Raw genomic sequence first — 20,071 nt, forward strand, 5'->3', positions numbered from 1 at the left:
TTAAATACAGTTCCAAGTTGGTGATATATGTTGGCAATTGGTTACACCCAGTGAAAGTCAGTGTCCATTGGTTATGTCCAGTGAGGTGATGTAATTGCAGCTGGACATATTCTTTGCACATGTCCATGGAGCTGTGCTCCCTATGATTTGTAACCAGTCATTCCTAAGCATGCCTATGCCCCTTACAGCTCTTTATCAACTGCAAGCAGACATGACTAAGCAGTTCAGTGGCTGCTGTTCCTTATGGCCAGCAACTTAGTGAGTCCCAGCATGTCCCAGCACGTCTGTTGTAGATGCTCTGTACAATCTGTAAATGAGGGGCTGGATTTGTGGCTCAGTGGTAGCGCGCTCGACTGGCACGTGCGAGGAGTTGGGTTCTATCCTCAGCACTACATAAAAATAAATAAATAAAATAAAGGTATTGTGTCCAACCACTATACACACACACACATATGTATGTGTGTGTGTATATATATATATATATATATGTATATATACATATATATATATATATACATATATATATATATACTTAAAAATAATAATCTGGAAATGAGATAGTAACATAGCCACTGCTTTTGTTGATGTTGCTATAAAGGAAATTTAATAATCTCCCTTTCACCCTTTACCCACTGGATATTCACCACAATAAGTAATCTTCCACACCTTTGTCCATTAGTGTAACCCTATCTATAAACAAAAAAACTTTCTTTTTCTACTTAATCTTAGGAAGATACCTTTCTCATGAGGTGTCCCTCTCCCAGTAGGCATTTAGTATTTACAGTTTTTACCATTCTAGAGCAATGCTGCAGCACATATCTTGTGTTTCTAAGTCTCCTTTACTTACTTAGGTTATATTTTAGCTTTTTTTTACTATCAACTATAGCAAACATATGATATATATGTAACTATATATGTATGTGTGATTATACATATGTAATTATAGTGTGTAATGAATAATAAATGAGTAAATAAAACATACACACAAAGCCACCAACAAATTCAAGAAACAAAACCTGACCAGTGTCCAGAAGCCACCCTCCGCCTGTCCCTCCCGGCATTTCTCCCACTCCTCTACCCCACCCTAACAATCTTTGCAATCCTAAGATATTTTTCCGTGTAATTCTGTACAGTTTTACTACTTTGTATATGCCCTTAAAAATGTGTTTAAGTTTGCCTAGTTTTGAACATTTTAGAGATAGCATCATGGTTGTACTATCTTCGTGTTTTTTTTTTTCTTTCACCTACCAGCAATGCTTCTGACTGGCTGCACACAAGAGAACCCCAGATATGGGGTCTGCTCACTTCTTGGATCTGTTAAGTGTATAAACTTTGTTAAATTCATTCATTTATTGTAGGTAGCTCCTGCTCATTTTCCTCCCATTTTATGCACACTTCTGGCCATAACTGGCAATACGTGAGCCCATGTTGTGTATCCCCTAGGGCACAAGTGTGCATAGAGTGGGTAAGGGTCTTAAAATAATGCCACACTCTCCTCTCAAAATGGGAATCCAGTTGTTGTGCCTGTTAGCATTGCAGAGTGTTCCCACGACTCTACTTCCCTTTCATTATTTGGTATATTTAGATGGGGTTATTTTTCTTTGTATTTTTCCCAGACTTTGTATTTTGGGTTTTTTTGTGTGTGTGTTTTGGTTTTTGGTTTTTGTTCCAGCCCAATAGGTTCTTTGTGGTTTAAATTGTAGTTCTTTATCACTATAGAGGCCAAGAACATTTTACTCCATATTGGCCATTTATATTTCCTCTTTGAAGTTCTGTACAAGTCTTTTTTCTCCTTTTTTCTTTTGAGGTATTGAGCTTTTCATATTCAGAATATGAATCCATCATTCCTTTTATATGGCTTATATAGGGATTTGTCTTTTGTCCTTTCTATTAGCAGAAGTACTGATTTATCAAATTCATCAATCTTTTCCTTTAAGGTCAATACTTTCTTTTTATACTTATTTAAGAAATCTTTGCATACCCTGAGGTCATAAATAGTGTTTTTCTTTGGGAGAGCATTCCCAAAGTATAACTGCTTGGCCAGAGTTATAATATGTCCAGTTATATCAATATAACTGGACAAGTTTTCATGACCCATAGGCAGGGCCTCATAAAGTGTCATGAATGTCTTTAAAATGGCTGGCTAGACATAAAGACGAATGAATTATGTCATTTTCAGGAAAATGGATGAAACTAGAGAGCATTATTTAAGTGAAATAAGCCAGACTCAGAAAGTTAAGGGTTGTATGTTTTCTCTCATATGTACAAGCTAGAGAGGAAGAAGGAAAGGGGAGGGGGAGGATCTCATGAAAATAGAAGGGAGACCAATTGAGTATAGGAAGGGGACCAGGGGTGAGAGGTATGGAGGAAAATAAAGGTATGGGGAATTAAATTGACCAAATTATTTTATGTACATGTACAAATGTATTCCACTATTTTTTTTTTTAGAGAGAGAGAATTTTTTAATATTTATTTTTAGTTTTCGGTGGACACAACATCTTTGTTTGTATGTGGTGTTAAGGATCGAACCCAGGCCGCACGCACGCCAGGCGAGCACGCTACTGCTTGAGCCACATTCCCAGCCCCTATTTTTTTAATTTTCTTTTTAAAAAGAAGAAAGAAATGGCTGCTGGACCCTTACCTGTCCCCACATCTATAAGATATTCTGGAATCAAAACACTGATCTTGATGCCTTTGTTAGCTGTTCCCTCTTGAGGAAAGTACATTTCCCCCAGGAGGTAAGAAGGCTCCTCTCTAGACTCGCAGGTGCTTAGGAGAGGGACCAGCCAATGGTGTGTTCTCAGTAAATATACCTGGTAGCTGTCACTATCATCATAATACCAGGGGTTTTTTTTGGGGGGGGGGTGTTGTTTTGCTTTTTGCCTTTTGTTTTGGTTCTCTGTGGTACTAGGGACTGGATTGAGGATTGCTCTATCACCAAGCTCACCCCCATCTCTTTCTTTATTTTTTTGAGACAGGGTGTCACTAATTTGCCCAGACTAATCTCAAACTTGAAATTGCTGGATATACCACTATGCCAGGCGTTCCAGCATTATTACTGAAATACTACTCAACCTTTTACAATTCATATGTCATCGTGTAGAAGATTTGTCTTTTTGTCCTTTCTATTAGCAGAAGTACTGATTTAATATGCACTTTAAAAAGCGTTGCTTTTTTAATTGGTGCATATTAATTATGCAGAATAATGGTTTCACTATGGCAAGTAGAAGGTTTAAATAAATTCACATCCATTAGAACAGCCTATTCTGAAAGCTGATCACATCTTTATATAGATATTCAAGGAAACTCAAGGTGAAATAATGTCTTATTATTCATATTCAAAACCTGTTCTCATGCAGATGGACAATAGAGTAATGATTGCCAGGGCCTGGGAGAATGGGAAGTTACTGCTAATGGGTATGACATTTCTTTTGAGAATGATTAAAGTGTTCTGGAAATAGGTAGTGGTAATGGTTGCCCAACTTTGTGAATGTAATAAAAACCAATGTTTTGTATACTTTAAAATAATAAATTTTGTGGTATTTAAATTATGTTTAAATGATTAAGCTATTGTTTAAAAAATACCATTGGGCTGGGGATATAGTTCAGTGGTAGAGTGCTATCTGAGCATTTGCAAGGCCTTGGTTTTATTCCTTTGAAGTGCCACAAAGAATTTGCCTATTCTGGACATTTCATATAAGTGGAACCATTCAATGTACAACCTTATACGTCTATTCACATTAGCAGAATATTTTCAACTTTCACTATTTATATAACATGTATTGACCCTTTTTCTTTCTTTCTTTTTTGTATTTTTTATTTGTTTTAATTAGTTACACATGACAGTACAATGACCTTGATATATATTTATTGACCTTTTTATGGATGCATAATATTTCATTGTATTGATACATCAGACTCATTTATCCATTCATTCTTTGATTTACATTTGGGTTATTCCACCTTTCATAAATAATCCTCCTATGAACAGCCACATACAAGTCTCTATATGAGTTCTCAGAGCTTTGGGGCAGGCAGAGTTGGATTGTTGGGTCACAACCAGATTGTCTCCAAAGTTGACCCCATTTCATTGTCCCAGCAGCTAAAGGACATAGGTTAATCTCTGTTAATCTAATCTCATTAGGGCCTCAAGGTTTCAATGGCTCCTACCAACTTGATAATGATCTCTTGAGCTATTTGATCATGTTTACCCTGCATCTCAGTATCTGAGGCATTCAAGCTTGTCTTTTGTTTGATAAATATAACAAAAAGGAGATATGCTACCTTCTGGAATGCATTCTTTCTTCTTAATTTTATTTAAATTGTATCTGTAGCTAGCATAGGATCTGATAGTAGATGAATTAAATAAACAAGTGAGATTAGGTGTGATAAAATATATTAGAGCTATGAGTTTCTTAAAGGAGAAATCAGGACTCATAAAAAGTTCTCAAACAGAAGCACTGAAGGGTGCTTGCAATGTATAACAGTATTACTGAAGCCCCATGTGCCTTTGCTGTGTAGTACTGACAGGTGGGGCTTGGGGAAGACTGCTGTCCCTCCAGCATAGCCTCCAGACCTAGTGTCTTAACTCCTGCATGCCAGTGGGATGCAGAAGTCACATAAGGCCTGTGCTCAAGACTCTCATGTTCTTGGGAGGACATGAGAAACAAGCACTAGACAAGCAAGAAGATTTCAGATGGCAACTGGTTCCTAGGAAGAGAGAATAAGTTGAGGCTTAGCTATATTGTCAGAGAAGACCTCTCTACTTCTTCTCACCTGTGTCTTCACACAAAAGCTAATGGTTCTTATAGGTATAGTTTCCCCAAGACTGCTTGGCATTTGTTGCTGTATTTGGCACTAATATGACATTTGCAGTGTAAGCCTAGGCAGTGCCAAGAGCCACCTTTTTGCCAGGTGAGCAGACTGTCTTGCCCTAACCTGGGTATGACCTTGCAGTGTAGATATGGGGTGTTGAAGAACTCCCTTCCTATCAATAAGACTCCTCAGAATCTTCATAGTGCTTTCTCAACACAGCAAGTTGACCAACTCCTAAAAGCACTTTTTCTTGTTGGGTATTGGGCCATAGGAAAGAATGGAGTTATAGGAAGTATTACAGTATTTACAGATAACCCACATACATTGACCTAATTTTACTAAGAATGGGAAGTTATTTTTGCAACTAAAAATAGAGTTTGAATCTAAGTTTATTCAGTACCATTAATAACAATTCAGCTCTAAGGAGGAAATTGTTTCTTAGATAACATTGAGATTACAAATTAATAGAGTCTAGAGCTAGGTGACAGTTAGGCACATAGAGCTGTTGTGTCAGAGAATATGCATAGGGTGTAGCCTCATTAGCAGGAAAGGGGGGGGAAATGGAGAGGAACAGAGGAAAGCCAATATAAGCAACTAAAGAACACTTCCAAACTTTCAACTTTCTCATCTCAGGATGCCTATGTACTTTTAAAAGTTTATGAGGTCACAAAGAGTTTGGGGGAGCTTTTTTATTTTTTACATTGGATTATATTGGTCATTATTTACCATATTAGAAATTACAACTGAAGATTTTTTTCAAATTTGTTAGTTTACCTAAAAGTCTCAAAAGGAAACCTATTACATGATAATATAAATAACATTTTTAATGAAAAATACAAAATCAATTTGAAGAGTGGCATTGTTTTATGTCTTTGCCAATCTCTTTAATGTCTGATTTAATAGAAGATAATAGATTAGCTGTTGAATTCACTGTTATGAAATTATGCATAATGGGACTCTAGAAAACTCCACTGTACATACATGAGAGAATGAAAATGAGAAAGGAAAAGAAGATAAATTAGTAGAAAATAGTTCTGGCCTTACAGGCTACCTGAAAGCCTCTCAGTACCTCCAGGGGCCTTCAGTCCCCACTTGGAGAAGTACTAGTCTGAAGTAATTTACTCTCCATATGAACTACCCAGATGTACTACCATAATAATTAGTACCGAGAAATTAGCAACTACAGACATTTTAAGAAAAAATCAAAAAGTCTGAGGTCTGAGGATAAATGTCAGGCTATTTCCTTGCTTGTTATCTTTCTACTTGCTGTTGTTGATGTCACCATTGTGGTTTAAATTTCCTAGGGCAAATTCCACTCTATCCACACCTAGAGGAAAGTGGCTAGACAGTCTTAGATTGCCCTGTGAAGACTTTGGAGTCATTAGATAAAGCAGTATCAGATGGAAAAATGATCCCTAAAATAACTAAGACAATAGGCAAGCCAGCAGATGATATCAGATAATGGTCCAGTATGCTGAGATGGTCACATTCCATATTTACTTTTTTCCAGGGGGCTGGAATTTATGGAAATCATGGCTGCCCTTACTTTGAGTGGTTGGTTTTCCAAATGACATTTGTCATCTACCAATCAAGATAAGTAATACTAGGTACTGTAAAGTCATTGGTAGTTAATACTTTGCTGCTCTTAAAAAAAAATCTATAAAATTTGCATTAAAATATGTAAGTTTTGCATTGTTTCAAGTAGTGGTGAAGCAGGAACCCCATTTACTCTCATTTATTTGAATATGTTTCTAAAATTCCTTTTGTTATTGTCGCTGGTCACACTCATTTTTGTGTGCTCCTCTTCAGTCCCCAGCAGGACTCTACTCTTCTTCCCAAGATTAGCCCCAACCTCCTCTGCCTGTCCCAATATAGCAGCTGGAGGGCTGCCTTTCTAGGCTGGGAATTCAGGCAGTGGGTGTACTCAGTTGAGATTCTCTGCTCACGTGTGACTTCCCTTAGTTCCATGCACCTTTCTTGTCACAAGGGAAAACCTTGGCTCTCGTTAATTCCAAAAGAAACATCTGTGTGTTGACATCATTTCAGACTCCTGAACTAAGTTTGTGAGGCTTTTTTCAGAGATGACCGGAAGTTGATCCCCTCCCTTTGTGGCTCTTTTGTGTATTTTCTGCTTAGATTTTGAGAGTTTCCAGAATGTCTTACAAACAACAAAATACAAACAACAAAATGGACTTTTTCATTCTAAGAAAGAATTTAACTTTACTACATATAAATGCATCCTATTTGCTTATTCCTAACCCTTTATAATCTTGGGAGTATTTTTTTTTTTCCTCTTGAGACTGGCAGTAACTAAAACAAATCAGAACATATTTTTAAAGGTAGTTTCTATTTTTATTACAAATGCATTGGAAATTTTCAGATTCCATTTTTTTTCAGTAAATATTCAAAACCCTCTGAAGCATTAAAAGCCTTTGGTCAGCCAAGCTCATAGATAAGCCTGCAGAGGTACTTATTACAGATGCTTCACTATTTCTAGAACTCCATAGTACTACACTGTCAGAGAAAATCCAGATATGTCATTGCCACCCCTCTCCTTCAGCTGATGCAAACTTTACCATTCTTCACCAAAACTGGAGATTTTGAAACCATCTTTCCTCCTCAAGCAGAGACACTGGGCAGTGAGGGGTGTAACAGCATTACAAATTAGAGAATCCTACAGAGAGGAAAATAAGACCAAGAGAGATCTCAGGACTTTAACATTACAGGTGAAAGGTATTCTCTTTACACCCCATTCTGTTCTCCTACAGTTCTCAGAGTGAATGTTCAGTTGGTGAGGGTGGGAATGTGTCCTCTAAAGGGTGGGAATGTACCCCCTAAACTTTGAGGATGTGAGTCTACAGGATTTCCTTCTGAGTGACCTCATATCTATTATAGTCCTACATCTCACTGAAACTATGATGACTTTATTAAATTCAAATTGTGTGGTCGGTATCTCCCCCTCATACTTTATCTCTTCTAAGGAGTCTCTTCAAGTGTTTTTTCATAATGAAAATGTGTTCTTAGAAGGGCCTCTTACACTATAATAATGTCTGTAGAAGTGACCTATATATCAGAGGCTTTGGGAGACTTTCACTGTCTTAAGGAAGATCTCTTATCCCTTCCGTCATCCTGCAGATGCTGCTGGCCGCAGGAGTATGTACCTTATGAGAGCAGTACTTTGCTTGCCTGAGTACTTATACGCAGTTTGTTCTCTTTTATCCAGACTCTGGTCACTGGCTATTAATTACTTTCACCTTGGAAAAGTAATTTTCGAGTTTATCCACCTTTCCCATTAGGAAAGTTTATCTGTAAGTAATCTCTCCAACAGCCCAAGATTTAATGAGAGTACGTACCTGTTGGCTGACAAATTATGGCAGTAATAAGAGATCCTATTTTTTATGTAATTATGAGTGGTAAATTAGTTTTTTGTTTTTCTTTAGAAGTCCAAATAGTATGTAGTTTCTTTCTGTATTGACTTGGCTTCTTTTTGAGATAGTTTCATCATTAAGGGTGTGTGTCTATGAGAGAGAAAGAGATAGAAATAAAAAATGAAAGAAATAATTTTGGAGGAATTTGAGGGGAGGTTACAATTTCAATCTGACCTTTAAATGTCACCCTTGTTTTCTTCATCCTGACTTTTCAAAATCCTATTTTCACTCTCACTTCTATTGTGTCCTCTATATGCTCTCTATTATGTTAACTGGCCTGATGTCCTCTTAGAGTTTATTACCTGTATTAGACTTGACAGTGTAAGTCAAATATTAAGTTCTGGCAGTCCTTTAAAAGTAAATTGACCAGCTAGCAAAATAAGACAAGAAAAAGGGAAAAAGAAAAAAAGATATACAGATCAAAAGACATCTTTTTACAGATTATGATAGGTAGGTTTGGGGATGGGAAGGATGATTCAATGAGACAGACATTATATACTTGTATGATTGAATTTCCATTGTGACTCTACACCATGTAGAGGAAGGAGAAGTTGTGCTCCATTTGTGTACAATGTGTCAAAATGCATTCTACTGTCATATATAATTAATTTGAACAAATTAAAAACTAAAATAATAAAAAATTTCTAAAAGGGTGCTGGGGATGTAGCTTAGTGCTAGAAGACTCCCAAACCGCTGGGATTACAGGCGTGTGCCGCCATGTCCAGCCAGGACTATAAGCAGTATTTTTTTTTATTTATATATGACAGCAGGATGCATTAAATTCTTATTACATATATAGAGCACAATTTTTCATATCTCTGGTTGTATACATAGTATATTCACACCAATTCGTGTCTTCATACATGTACTTTGGATAATAACGTCCATCACATTCCACCATCATTTCTAACCCATGCCCTCTCCCTTCCCCTCTAACCCCTCTGCCCTATAGAGTTCGTCTATTCCTCCCATGCTCCCTCTCCTTATCCCTCTATGAATCAGCCTCCTTATATCAAAGAAAACATTCGTCATTTGGTTTTTTGGGATTGGCTAACTTCACTTAGCATTATCTTCTAACTCCATCCATTTACCTGCAAATGCCATGATTTTATTCTCTTTTATTGCTGAGTAAAATTCCATTGTGTATATATGCCACATTTTTTTTTATCCATTCATCTACTAAAGGGCATCTAGGTTGGTTCCACAGTTTAGCTATTGTGAATTGTGCTGCTATAAACATTGATGTGGCTGGGTCCTTAAAGTATGCTGTTTTTAAGTCCTTTGGGTATAGACTGAGGAGAGGGACAGCTGGGTCAAATGGTGATCCCTTTTTTTTTTTTTTTTTAGTTGTTGATTGACCTTTACTTTATTTATATGTGGTGCTGAGAATCAAACCCTAGGCAAGTGTTTATCACTGAGCTATAACCCCAGCCCTGGGCCTATAGCATTTTAAAGTTCTGCCAACACCCAGTGGGAACCCATAGCCACACTTCAGGCATCCTCCACACAGCAACCTCACTGAGCAGAGTCTTGCTTTTGTGGAGTGAACGTCATAGGACACTTTTTGAGAAGCTACAAAATTTTAGGGAAATTGATGATGTTTTGGAGTTTCTTGGGTTTTTTGTTGTTTTGTTTTCATTTTGTAATGAAAACAGAGACTCGTGTATGCTAGGAGGATGCTCTACCATCTACCAATGAAGTATATCCCCAGTCCCTTGTATATTTTTTTTTCTATTCTACACAAAGAAGAGAATCTTGCATTCATCTTGTGTCATACTTTTTGTGTGTGTGTGTATGGTATGAGATATTGAAGCTCACACAAGCTAGTCAAATGCTCTAACTTCCACTGAACTACATCTCCCGCCCTTTTTATTTTATTTTGAGACATGATCTTTCTAAGTTGCCTAAGCTAACCTCAAACTTTTAATCCTCCTGCCCCGGCCTACCTAACAGCAAAGATTATAGGCTTGTGCCACCGCATTCCCATCTAATAACAAATAATTTTAACAGTGTTTTCTTGTCCCAGGACACCAGGGCTCTTCAGTTTGATTGATACCATATGGCCCCCAGCAATACCCCTAAAAGCACCCGGCCATAGTCAGCCCTGTGAAGAGGTAGGTACAACACCAGGGAGCCCTCCATCCTCAGGTTGCTCTGTACCAGCCACCGAGCCAGGACTCTCACCATTGCTCCGTGACTCCACAATGGCAACAGGAATCCCTCTGTACCTAGACCCTTTGTAGTGGTATGGGAATACAAGGTAGGACTGGGATTGGGATTTTCTCTCCTCATTCAGGATCCCAATCTATGGCTGCTTTCCCTTCCATGCTATACAATATGCTTCTCAGGTTAATTTATGATGGATTTTTAAACAGCAGTCCTCACACACTGTTACAACAGTCAGAGTCTTAGCCTCATTATAAACTAGGCAATTTTTTCCCACCCCTTCCAATCACTCATGAAACCAGCACTTAGTTACCAATTTACAGTAGGAATACAATGGAATCTGTAAATATTCCTACAACCATGAGGGTAGCTAGGAATGTCCATTCCTACCCTATCAAATTATTTATGGTAGTAGCTCAAAGGCAGAAAAAAGTTAAAAAGTTTCTCCTTCTCTCCTTTCTGGGCCTTGTCCAGGAGGCTAGCCTGTGGTTGCTTTGGGTCATAGATGCCTAAGCTGAAAAAGGGAATATGTCTTTGTATAGCTGACTTCAGTGGAGTGCTACATTGATGAACTTGTCCTGTCAGTCCAATAGTAGGTGTCAAAAATGCCCATATATAGATTAACAAGATGTTTTTCCAAATGGTATTTTCAATATACTCTGAAGAATAGATTTCTAAAATGAAATCTTAAATTGATAATAAATTAAGAAATACATTCTTATGCTTGGTCCCAAAAGTAAATAATGTAACCCACTTCTTGTATAACCTTCCAGAGAGGGTACACATCTATAAGTAAATATGTATATAAGAAAAAATAGATTGGAATGATGTATTTGAATCTTTTAACACTTCATTCATGTTCTACCTTTGCCTTCATTTTAAACAGGTCAAAAGTCACCTGCCTCCTCCTTCCTTCTGTTACGTCCTCTCAGTTCATCCCAATCTCGGTCAAATTGATATGATTGAAGGAGACTCCATATCTAAGCTTCACCAGCCTCCAATTCTCCATTGCCTAAGAGATATTCTCCAGGTAACATCTTTGTTTCTAACAAGTTTTTTAGTACTTTTGCCATTGTTGTGTACTTTGGATGATGTTACCAGTCTTTCTCAATGTTTTTCCAGACTGACAATCTGGGTGCCCGCTGCAGTTTCTATGCCAGAGTGATTTATCAAAGACCACAGGTAACATTCTCTCATTCTCCCTGTCTCCCTCTCTCATAAGGATAATCTTTTAGAAATTAATGGAGTGTCAAAATACAAAAGTACATTTAAAATCCAGGTGAACATGACCCAGCTGAAGGGGTAGTACATTCATTCCAGCACAGGTGTGGACTACCAGCTACCATGCTAAGTACTAGGATATTTAAAAAAAAAAAAAAAAAAAAAAAAACAGATGTAACTCTACCCTTGAAGATTTTAGCCCTATATTATTTGTTAAATTCTGACATGTAGGCAGGTTGAAGAAAAGAAATAGAAGCTGAAATCTCAATTATGTGGTAGAATTGGGAATCTTAAGATTGTGTTCATCCACTCTGGGAACACTTCTGGGACTCTTCTACGGTAGAAGAGTCCTCTTCCCTGTGGTCCCTTTGAGGCCTTGGGAAGTTCTAGGAAGTGGCAATTTAGAGGAGTTTGCTATTGGATCAGCTAGGAGTGGACGAGGTAAAAAGTTGTCCTTGGCAATCTGAATATATGAACTAAGTTCTCCAAGACATCACTCTGGCCTTGGATGGTAAAGGAACACTCTCAAAGGCTACTCATCTTGTGGGACTCAGAGGTGATCCTATCTTTCAAGCTCTTGTCCACTCATGAGTAATATGCTCCAGTGTGGAAGAGAATGAGAAGAGAATGAGAGGACCCCTATGCACTGCCCCCAGGGTGTGCAAGGGAAGCAGACAGCACCCTGGTGCCATTGCTGCTGCCACTGCACCTGTGGCCAGGCAGGTTGGAATGCCAGGAAATTGCCTGTGGAAGAAGCTGAAGCCTGGGCAGGTAGCCTGGACTGGGCCAGCCAGGCACCCAACACCACCAAGGACAGAAGTGGCAGAGTGCAGATGTGGCCCCAGGGACAGTCTTTTAACAAATCTATACTTGGTTTATAAAGGTTTGACACTCACCACTCTGGCTTTACTTTTTGTTGCAAAGTATTCCAAAGCAAATGCTGGATCTCATGGCATTTCATGTCTTCACTCCTGATGTGAATCTAGCCAAGAGTGGTGGTGCATACCCATAATCGCAGCACCTTGGGAGTCTGAGGTAGATGGATCTCAAGTTGAAGGCCAGTCTCAGCAACTTACCAAGACCCCATCTCAAAATTTAGAAATGAAAAGGACTGGGGGTGAGCTCAGTGGTATAGCACCCCCAAGATCAATTTCCAGTTCCACAAAAATAAAAGTAAAAATAAATCTCTAAGAAGCATGTATGCTTTATAGATGGCCACAGCTCAGCTGCCTGGGTTGGGAGCCTTTCTTTTATACATAAAGCATCTGAAGTTATTTTCTATGGAGTATCTATTTTAAACAATGTTTTTTTCATGTCTCTAATCATCCATAAGTGATAGGCAATGGAAGAGCTATAAGATGACTAAAATAATATATTTCTTAACCTCTAATTAAGTTATCAATGAGTTGCCTAAAGAAAAATATCACTAAAATTGTGCTATCATAGTGTGATACTAATTCATCTACTTCAGGAGTGGGCAGACTGTGCTTATAACAGGCCAGATCATCAATGTTTTAGGTTTCTTGGGTCACATGGTTTCTGTAACAATTAGTCAGCTCAAACTCCCAAACCACTGGGATTACATGTGTGCCCCTGCACCCAGCTAGGGTTAATTCTTGATGTACATTCTGTTGGTTTGCACTGCACATGTGTATACAGAGAGGTATGCACCATTATGATACCATTTCAGTGCCCCAAAAGTCATCTGTGCTCTATTTATCCCTTCCTCCCCAACCCTTAGCAACCATTAAACTTTTTACTCTTTCCAAAGTTTTGCCTACTCCAGAGTGTTATATAATTAAAATCACAGTGAGTAGCCTTCTTAGACTACTTTTTTTCACTTCATCCTAGGCACTTAAGCTTCTGTCTTTTCATGACTTGATAGCTCATTTCTCATTAATACTGAATAACAGTCCATTGTCTGGAAGTGCCAACATCTATTTATCCATTCAGCTACTGAAGGACATCTTGTTTCTTCCGAGTTTGGGCAATTATAAATAAGACACCTATTTTTAATAAAATTTTAGTAAGAACTTGGTAGTAGCACTGCTTTAAATAATTCGCTATTGGTATCTTTTTATAGAAGATAAAGATAAGAAGATTTCTTGTTACTGACTTTTTTCATACTCCTATAATATAGATAATTTTATAGTTTGGGTACATTAGTATCTGGAAAGATAGACCTTAGCCCAAATCCCAAGTATTCATAAAGAGTATTTTAAAATCCTTGAAGAATGTCAGAATTCCCACCATTTCTTAACTTTGTAGAAATCTTTACCCTTCCTGATATATCTACTAATTTTTTAAATTTTGGTTTTGCTAATTGTTTTAAAAATAACCTTTGTAACTCCAGGATCTGATACAGGGTCATGCAGTATGCTCAGGTCATATCTCTTTCATCTTTCTTAGATGGAATACTTATTTATCTTTGTTTATGTTTTGGCCTTTTGTTTTTGTGGTTCTGGGGACTATAACCAGGGGATCTTGTACATGCAAGCAAGTATTCTACCACTGAGCCACATTGCCAGCCCAACCTTGAGATTTTTCAAAAAATAAAAACCAGTTACTTAGTAGAATGTCCCTTGGTTTAGGTTTATCTGATGCTATTCTTGAACAGATTAGATTATACATTCTAACATTCTCTACAGAAATACCACATAAAAATACTATGTTCAGGGTTGGAGTTTTGGCTCAGTGATAGAGCGCTTGCCTGGCATGCATGAGGTACTAGGTTTGATCCTTGGCACCACATAAAAATGAAAATAAAGGTATAAAAAATGTCATGTCTATTAAAATATATATATATTATGTTCTGCCGGGCACAGTGGCTTATGCCTGTAATCCCAGCAGCTCAGGAGGCTGAGGCAGAAGGATCACGAGTTCAAAGCCAGACTCAGCAATGGCCAGGTGCTATGCAACTCAGTGAGACCCTGTCTAAATAAAATACAAAATAGAGCTGGGGAGGTGGCTCAGTGGTTGAGGGCCCCTGAGTTCAATCCCCAGTACCTCCCCCCAAAAAAATACTGTGTTCATATCAAGAGACATATAGTTTATTTGTCCCAGAAAGAATTGTAGTGTTTTATCAATTGGTCAAGATGGTGTTTCCATGGTTTTTCACTTTGAAGTTAAAAAATATATATTTCATGGGGATAGGAAAGAAGGTGGACTAAGATGAACGTCATTACCCTAGGTACATGTTATAAAGACACAAATGGTCTGACTCTACTTAGTGTAGTGTCACAGCCAGAGAAATGAAAAGCTGTGCTCCGCTTGTGTACTGTGAGTCGAGATGTATTCTGCTGTCATGTATAACAAACTAGAACAAATTAATTAATTAATTATAAATAAATATTTTACTTATTAATAAGCATTTTGTGGAAAGATACTTTGAGATTATAAATATCTTAATATATTTCTTGTACATTTATTAGCTGACATTCAGCATTGATTAGGAGCTTTTCATTTTGCTGATTTATTTCTGTAGTCATTTATTTATGTCAGTATAGACCAATAGATTAGTTTTTTATTCAGTAAGTTATAATCTGTTTTGGTTGTTCATTTTGATGCTCAAATTTTACCAGATTTAGGCTGGCTCCTATATCTTTTAGACATGTTTCCATCATTCTTTGAGTCCTCCCTTATTTTTGACACAATATTTTAGAGTCATCTTGACATTTTATGCTTTAGAATCAGCCCTCATTTCAAGGAGCCCTGGTTGATATCAATGGAAAATGGTATTTAGAAGCCAGAGTCTAGGTTGTAGCTACATTTGCTATTGGGATGTTATTGTTTGTAGGTCCTCTCATTGAATAGTGCAAGGAGACATATGTATATATTCATGCACCCATGCACACATGCACACCCACATCCATATCTACTTCTATATTTAGATTTATTTAGAGTTGTGGTTTCACACCAACACCACTAACCATAGACCATTACCACAGAATTTACTCCTGTCTTCCCCACTTCTGTATGTATAAATCCCTCTTCAACAGAGAGAAAACTAGCTCCATTGTCCTCAGTATTACTTAATGCAGTTTCCTGTATATAATCAACCTCCCAACCATGCAGACTACCTTCTCCTTCCCAATCCACAGTTCTAGACCACGGAGTTCACCTCTGTTGAGTTCTATTAGCCAACCATGTGCAATTCTCATGCCAGCAAAACAAGCTGACCCTCAATCTAGCCATGCCCTCAGGCCCTAGCCCTATTATCTGTCTTTGGTCCATTTGTATCTACTACGACCTAATCCCTGGCCAATGGGCAGGGGAAGACTGCCAGTTCAATAGAACTTGGAAGGACATTATAACTTTTGCAGATTAGGGGAAAAATTATAATTAAAGTAAAGAAGACAAAAAAATAAGAAAAATAAAAGCTGTTACAGATACAGATATTTATGACACCTACTTTATAGCAAGGTCCTGTACAAAAAGTCTGTTGGTGAGTGAGATCTAGTCTTAACCCTCAGGAAACTTGCAGCTACTCTAAGAGAAGAATGTGTATGCTCTAGGTAAAAGATAGCATTCTAGGTATACAAACTCAGAACAAGAAAGAATGAACAATAAAATTTACCTGAGTAGGTCAGAAGACAAGTAGAGCACTGCCTGCAAAGTGTGGGTTATATTCCAACAAAGGAATCCATTAAACAGGTGCACAGTTGGGCACACAGCTATGTTAATGGGGCTAGTGACCCGTGTGCTAAGTCTATAGTATGTTTGGGGGGTTTGGTTTGGTTTGGTTGTAAACTGGGGATTGACTCAAAGGGCACTTAACCACTGAGCTACATCCATAATCCTTTTTATTTTATTTTGAGGCAGGATCTCACTAAGTTTCTTGTGTTGACCTCAAATTTGGTTCCTCCTGCCTTGGCCTGCTGAGTCACTGTGATTATAGGCATGTGCCACCATGCCCAAACTCCTGTTGTATATTTTAAAGTATTTTGAAATAATAACTTGCTAGTAATAATGATCATTAAGATTGTTGCTTTTAAAAATTAATTTTGGATATAAGAATAGTTAATAGTCTTTACTTTGAACTTGTAGCTGAAGAGTCTGCTTCTTTTGGCACAAAAGGAGATTTGGCTGTTGGTGACTGACATCACCCTGCAAATGAAGGATGGGAATGACCACCACCTCCCCAAAATCCTGCCAGTTTGTGTGACCCCCTCATGTGTCCTGGGTCCAGAAATCCTAGAAGCACTCTCCACGGCTGCACCTCATAGCATCCTCTTCAGGGATGCTCTCCGAGATCAGGGTGTGCTTGCATCTTCTCCACAGTTTTGATTGGGGTGACTGATCAGTGTCCATATGATGTCTCCTATGGCTTCCAAATGCATCTTGCTCAGCACTGCTGGCACCATCACATAGCCCAAGACAGACATGACCTGTGCCCTGCAGAGACCCATGTTACCAGTTTAGGCTTTTGCTGAACCCTGTTCATGGCTATCTGCACAGTACTCCAAGGTTCTAGTGTACCCTGTAGCGATCCCATCAGTGACTCCACGATTGTCTATAGTGGTGTAGAAGCCATCTGAAGTCATGATTTGGGTGATTTCTTTTTAAAACAAACCAAAAACTAGAACATTAGATATGTATATACTTTTTAGTCTTTTTTACCTAGGTGTCAAACTAAAATCCCGCCTAAACTGTATTTTTTTACATAGTAAATTTAATGTATCACAAAATTACTCTTTTCAAAATGAAGTTGAATTTAGTATTTGCATGCTTTTCCAGCTTAGCTCACTGGAGGCCACTTCTATATGTATAAAATCTCTCCAAAAGAAAGAAAACTGACTCCATTTTCCTCAGAATTATGTAGTACAGCTTCCTGTATATAATCAGCTTCCCAAACTATGACCTGGCATTAGGAACAGACTGTCCCCACAATTGCACCCTTATACTTGCATCACTTTGGGAGGATGGAAAGGAGACTCTCTTTACTGGCAGGAGAATTCACATTTTTCTTCAACACTTCAATAATCTGAAGTATCTTTGTTGGCAGGTCAGATTGTCTGTGTTGAACGGACTGTCCTGTTGCTTCAAAAACCCTTTGGGGGTATGGCCTCTGGCGCTGGCTCCTGTGAGCTGACTGGCCCAGTAATACTGGATGAACTAGACTCCCTCACACCGGTTAATTCCATTTGCAGCGTGCAAGGTGGGCAGCCTTCTCATTGGAAATAATATTTATATTGTCTTAAATATTGTATTATTTTGTATCCATTTACCTGTTTGTTCAACAAGTTTTTGTTGAGTGCCTACTTGGAATGTACAAAAAATAAAAAGAGCTTCTTGACTCTCAGACCAAACAAACCTAAGACTGCAGAATTTCAAGTGCTCCATTTTCCAGTAATCAGGCCCTCACCTTGTTGGGGAAGTCAGGAAGCTCCCTAAAGACAAGAGGCTTGAACTGAGATCTGAAGAGTGGGTGGGACAAATTATGTAAGGGAAAGAAGCAAGGAACAGGACTTATAAATAAAGGCAATGGACAGGAGAAACCTGGTAAGCCAGGGATACCCTAGAGCAGGCAGGATAGGCAAATGGATGAAGGAACTAAGAGGATACTAGATGACCCAATCAAAAGTATACTCTGTTCAGGCATGGTGGTACACACCTGGAATCCTAGCAGCTTAGGAGGCTGAGGTAGGAGGATCAAGAGTTCAAAGCCACCCTCCGCAATCATGTACAATCAGAGAAATTAAAAGTTGTGCTGCAATTGTGTATAATGAATCAAAATGCATTCTGCTGTCATATATACATAGTTAAAATAAATAATTAGAAAAAAAACAGCCTCAGCAACTTAGTGAGGCCTTAAGCAACTCAGTGCAACCCAGTCTCCAAATAAAATATAAAAAAGGGCTGGGAATCTGGTTCAGTGGTAAAGTGCCCCTTGGTTCATTCCCTGACACCAAAAAAAAAAAAAAAAAAAGTATGCTCTGTCATCCATAGAGAAAATACATGGTCTGACATCCATTCCTACAGAGCAGATGGAGGGACCAGGATGACAGTTGTGGCAGCAATATAAAAGTAAACCCAGGAGTGGGTTTAATTAGGAAAATTGGTAAGTTAAGTGATGAATCGGACCACAGGATAGAGGACATATATAGAGGGAGAGGATTATGCAGCTACAGCCAAGCTTTAGGCTTGGGTGAGGAAGTAAAGGTAGTGCTATAAATGGCCAAAACAGGACACATGTGTAAGGCAACTTTGAAGGGAACTATCTCATTATGTCTGGAGAGTTTGGGTGATTTCATTACATCTGAGATGTTTCAAAGCTGGTTGGATATATGGGTCTGGAGCTGAAAACAGCATTAAAAATGCTTTCTTTTTTTAACTTTTTAAAAATTATTTAATAGTGAAAGTAATACATACTTATTGAAACCAGTGAAAGCTGAACCCAGAAGAAGGTAGCAACCGGCTGGCAGGTACTCCCTGTGTACCACACGTGGAGTACATGACTCCTGGCTTTAGAGGGAGAAGGTTTGGTGCAGATTGGGTTGGTTTCCTACATATTATTCTGTAACTTACTTTCCTCACTTAATATTCTAGCCAGAATGTCTGCCCAAGGAAATAGAGATCTAATATAAGAGTTTCACAGTCGCATATTAGTCCCTCATGAAAAAACTGTTCCTCAAATGATGGATAACCAGAATCTTCCTGTGCTTTTGCAATTACAAACAAGGCGTGATAAACATTCTGGACATCATCCTCTAGTGATTGTATACTATTGTCCTACTATCATATACTATTGTATAGTATTGTCCTACTATAAAGGAGGATTTTAGGAATTTATAGTTCAAGTATTTTTTGGTACTAGAGCCTGAATCCAGGGGTACTCTACCACTGAGCTATATCCCCAACCCTTTTTTTTTTATTGGTTGTTCACAACATTACAAAGCTCTTGACATATCATATTTCATACATTAGATTCAAGTGGGTTATGAACTCCCAATTTTTACCCCAAATGCAGATTGCAGAATCACGTCGGTTACACATCCACATTTTTACATAATGCCCTATTAGTAACTGTTGTATCCTGCTACCTTTCCTATCCTCTACTATCCCCCCTCCCCTTCCCTCCCATCTTCTCTCTCTACCCCATCTACTGTAATTCATTTCTCTCCTTGTTTATTTTCCCATTCCCCTCACAACCTCTTATATGTAATTTTGTATAGCAATGAGGGTCTCCCTTCATTTCCATGCAATTTCCCTTTTCTCTCCCTTTCCCTCCCACCTTATGTCTCTGTTTAATGTTAATCTTTTCCTCCTGCTCTTCCTCCCTGCTCTATTCTTAGTTGCTCTCATTATATCAAAGAAGACATTTGGTATTTGTTTTTTAGGGATTGGCTAGCTTCACTAAGCATAATCTGCTCTAGTGCCGTCCATTTCCCTGCAAATTCCATGATTTTGTCATTTTTTAGTGCTGTGTAATACTCCATGGT

General features: G+C 38.2%; 1 protein-coding gene across 2 annotated transcripts in view; it reads left to right on the forward strand.

The window, feature by feature from the left end:
* SPIDR (scaffold protein involved in DNA repair) overlaps nucleotides 1–20,071 on the forward strand; it is a 423,741-nt gene that overhangs the window by 382,391 nt on the left and 21,279 nt on the right. For both annotated transcript variants that reach the window (XM_081265658.1, XM_081265659.1), the window contains 5 exons: nucleotides 10,270–10,357; nucleotides 11,296–11,439; nucleotides 11,532–11,591; nucleotides 16,677–16,887; nucleotides 17,635–17,787. In XM_081265658.1, the coding sequence (XP_081121784.1) occupies nucleotides 10,270–10,357; nucleotides 11,296–11,439; nucleotides 11,532–11,591; nucleotides 16,677–16,887; nucleotides 17,635–17,787 (656 nt within the window). The remainder of the gene's footprint in view (nucleotides 1–10,269; nucleotides 10,358–11,295; nucleotides 11,440–11,531; nucleotides 11,592–16,676; nucleotides 16,888–17,634; nucleotides 17,788–20,071) is intronic.

This window comes from Spermophilus citellus (genome assembly GCF_964194105.1).
Source record: "Spermophilus citellus genome assembly, chromosome: 14".
Classification (NCBI taxonomy): domain Eukaryota; kingdom Metazoa; phylum Chordata; class Mammalia; order Rodentia; family Sciuridae; genus Spermophilus; species Spermophilus citellus.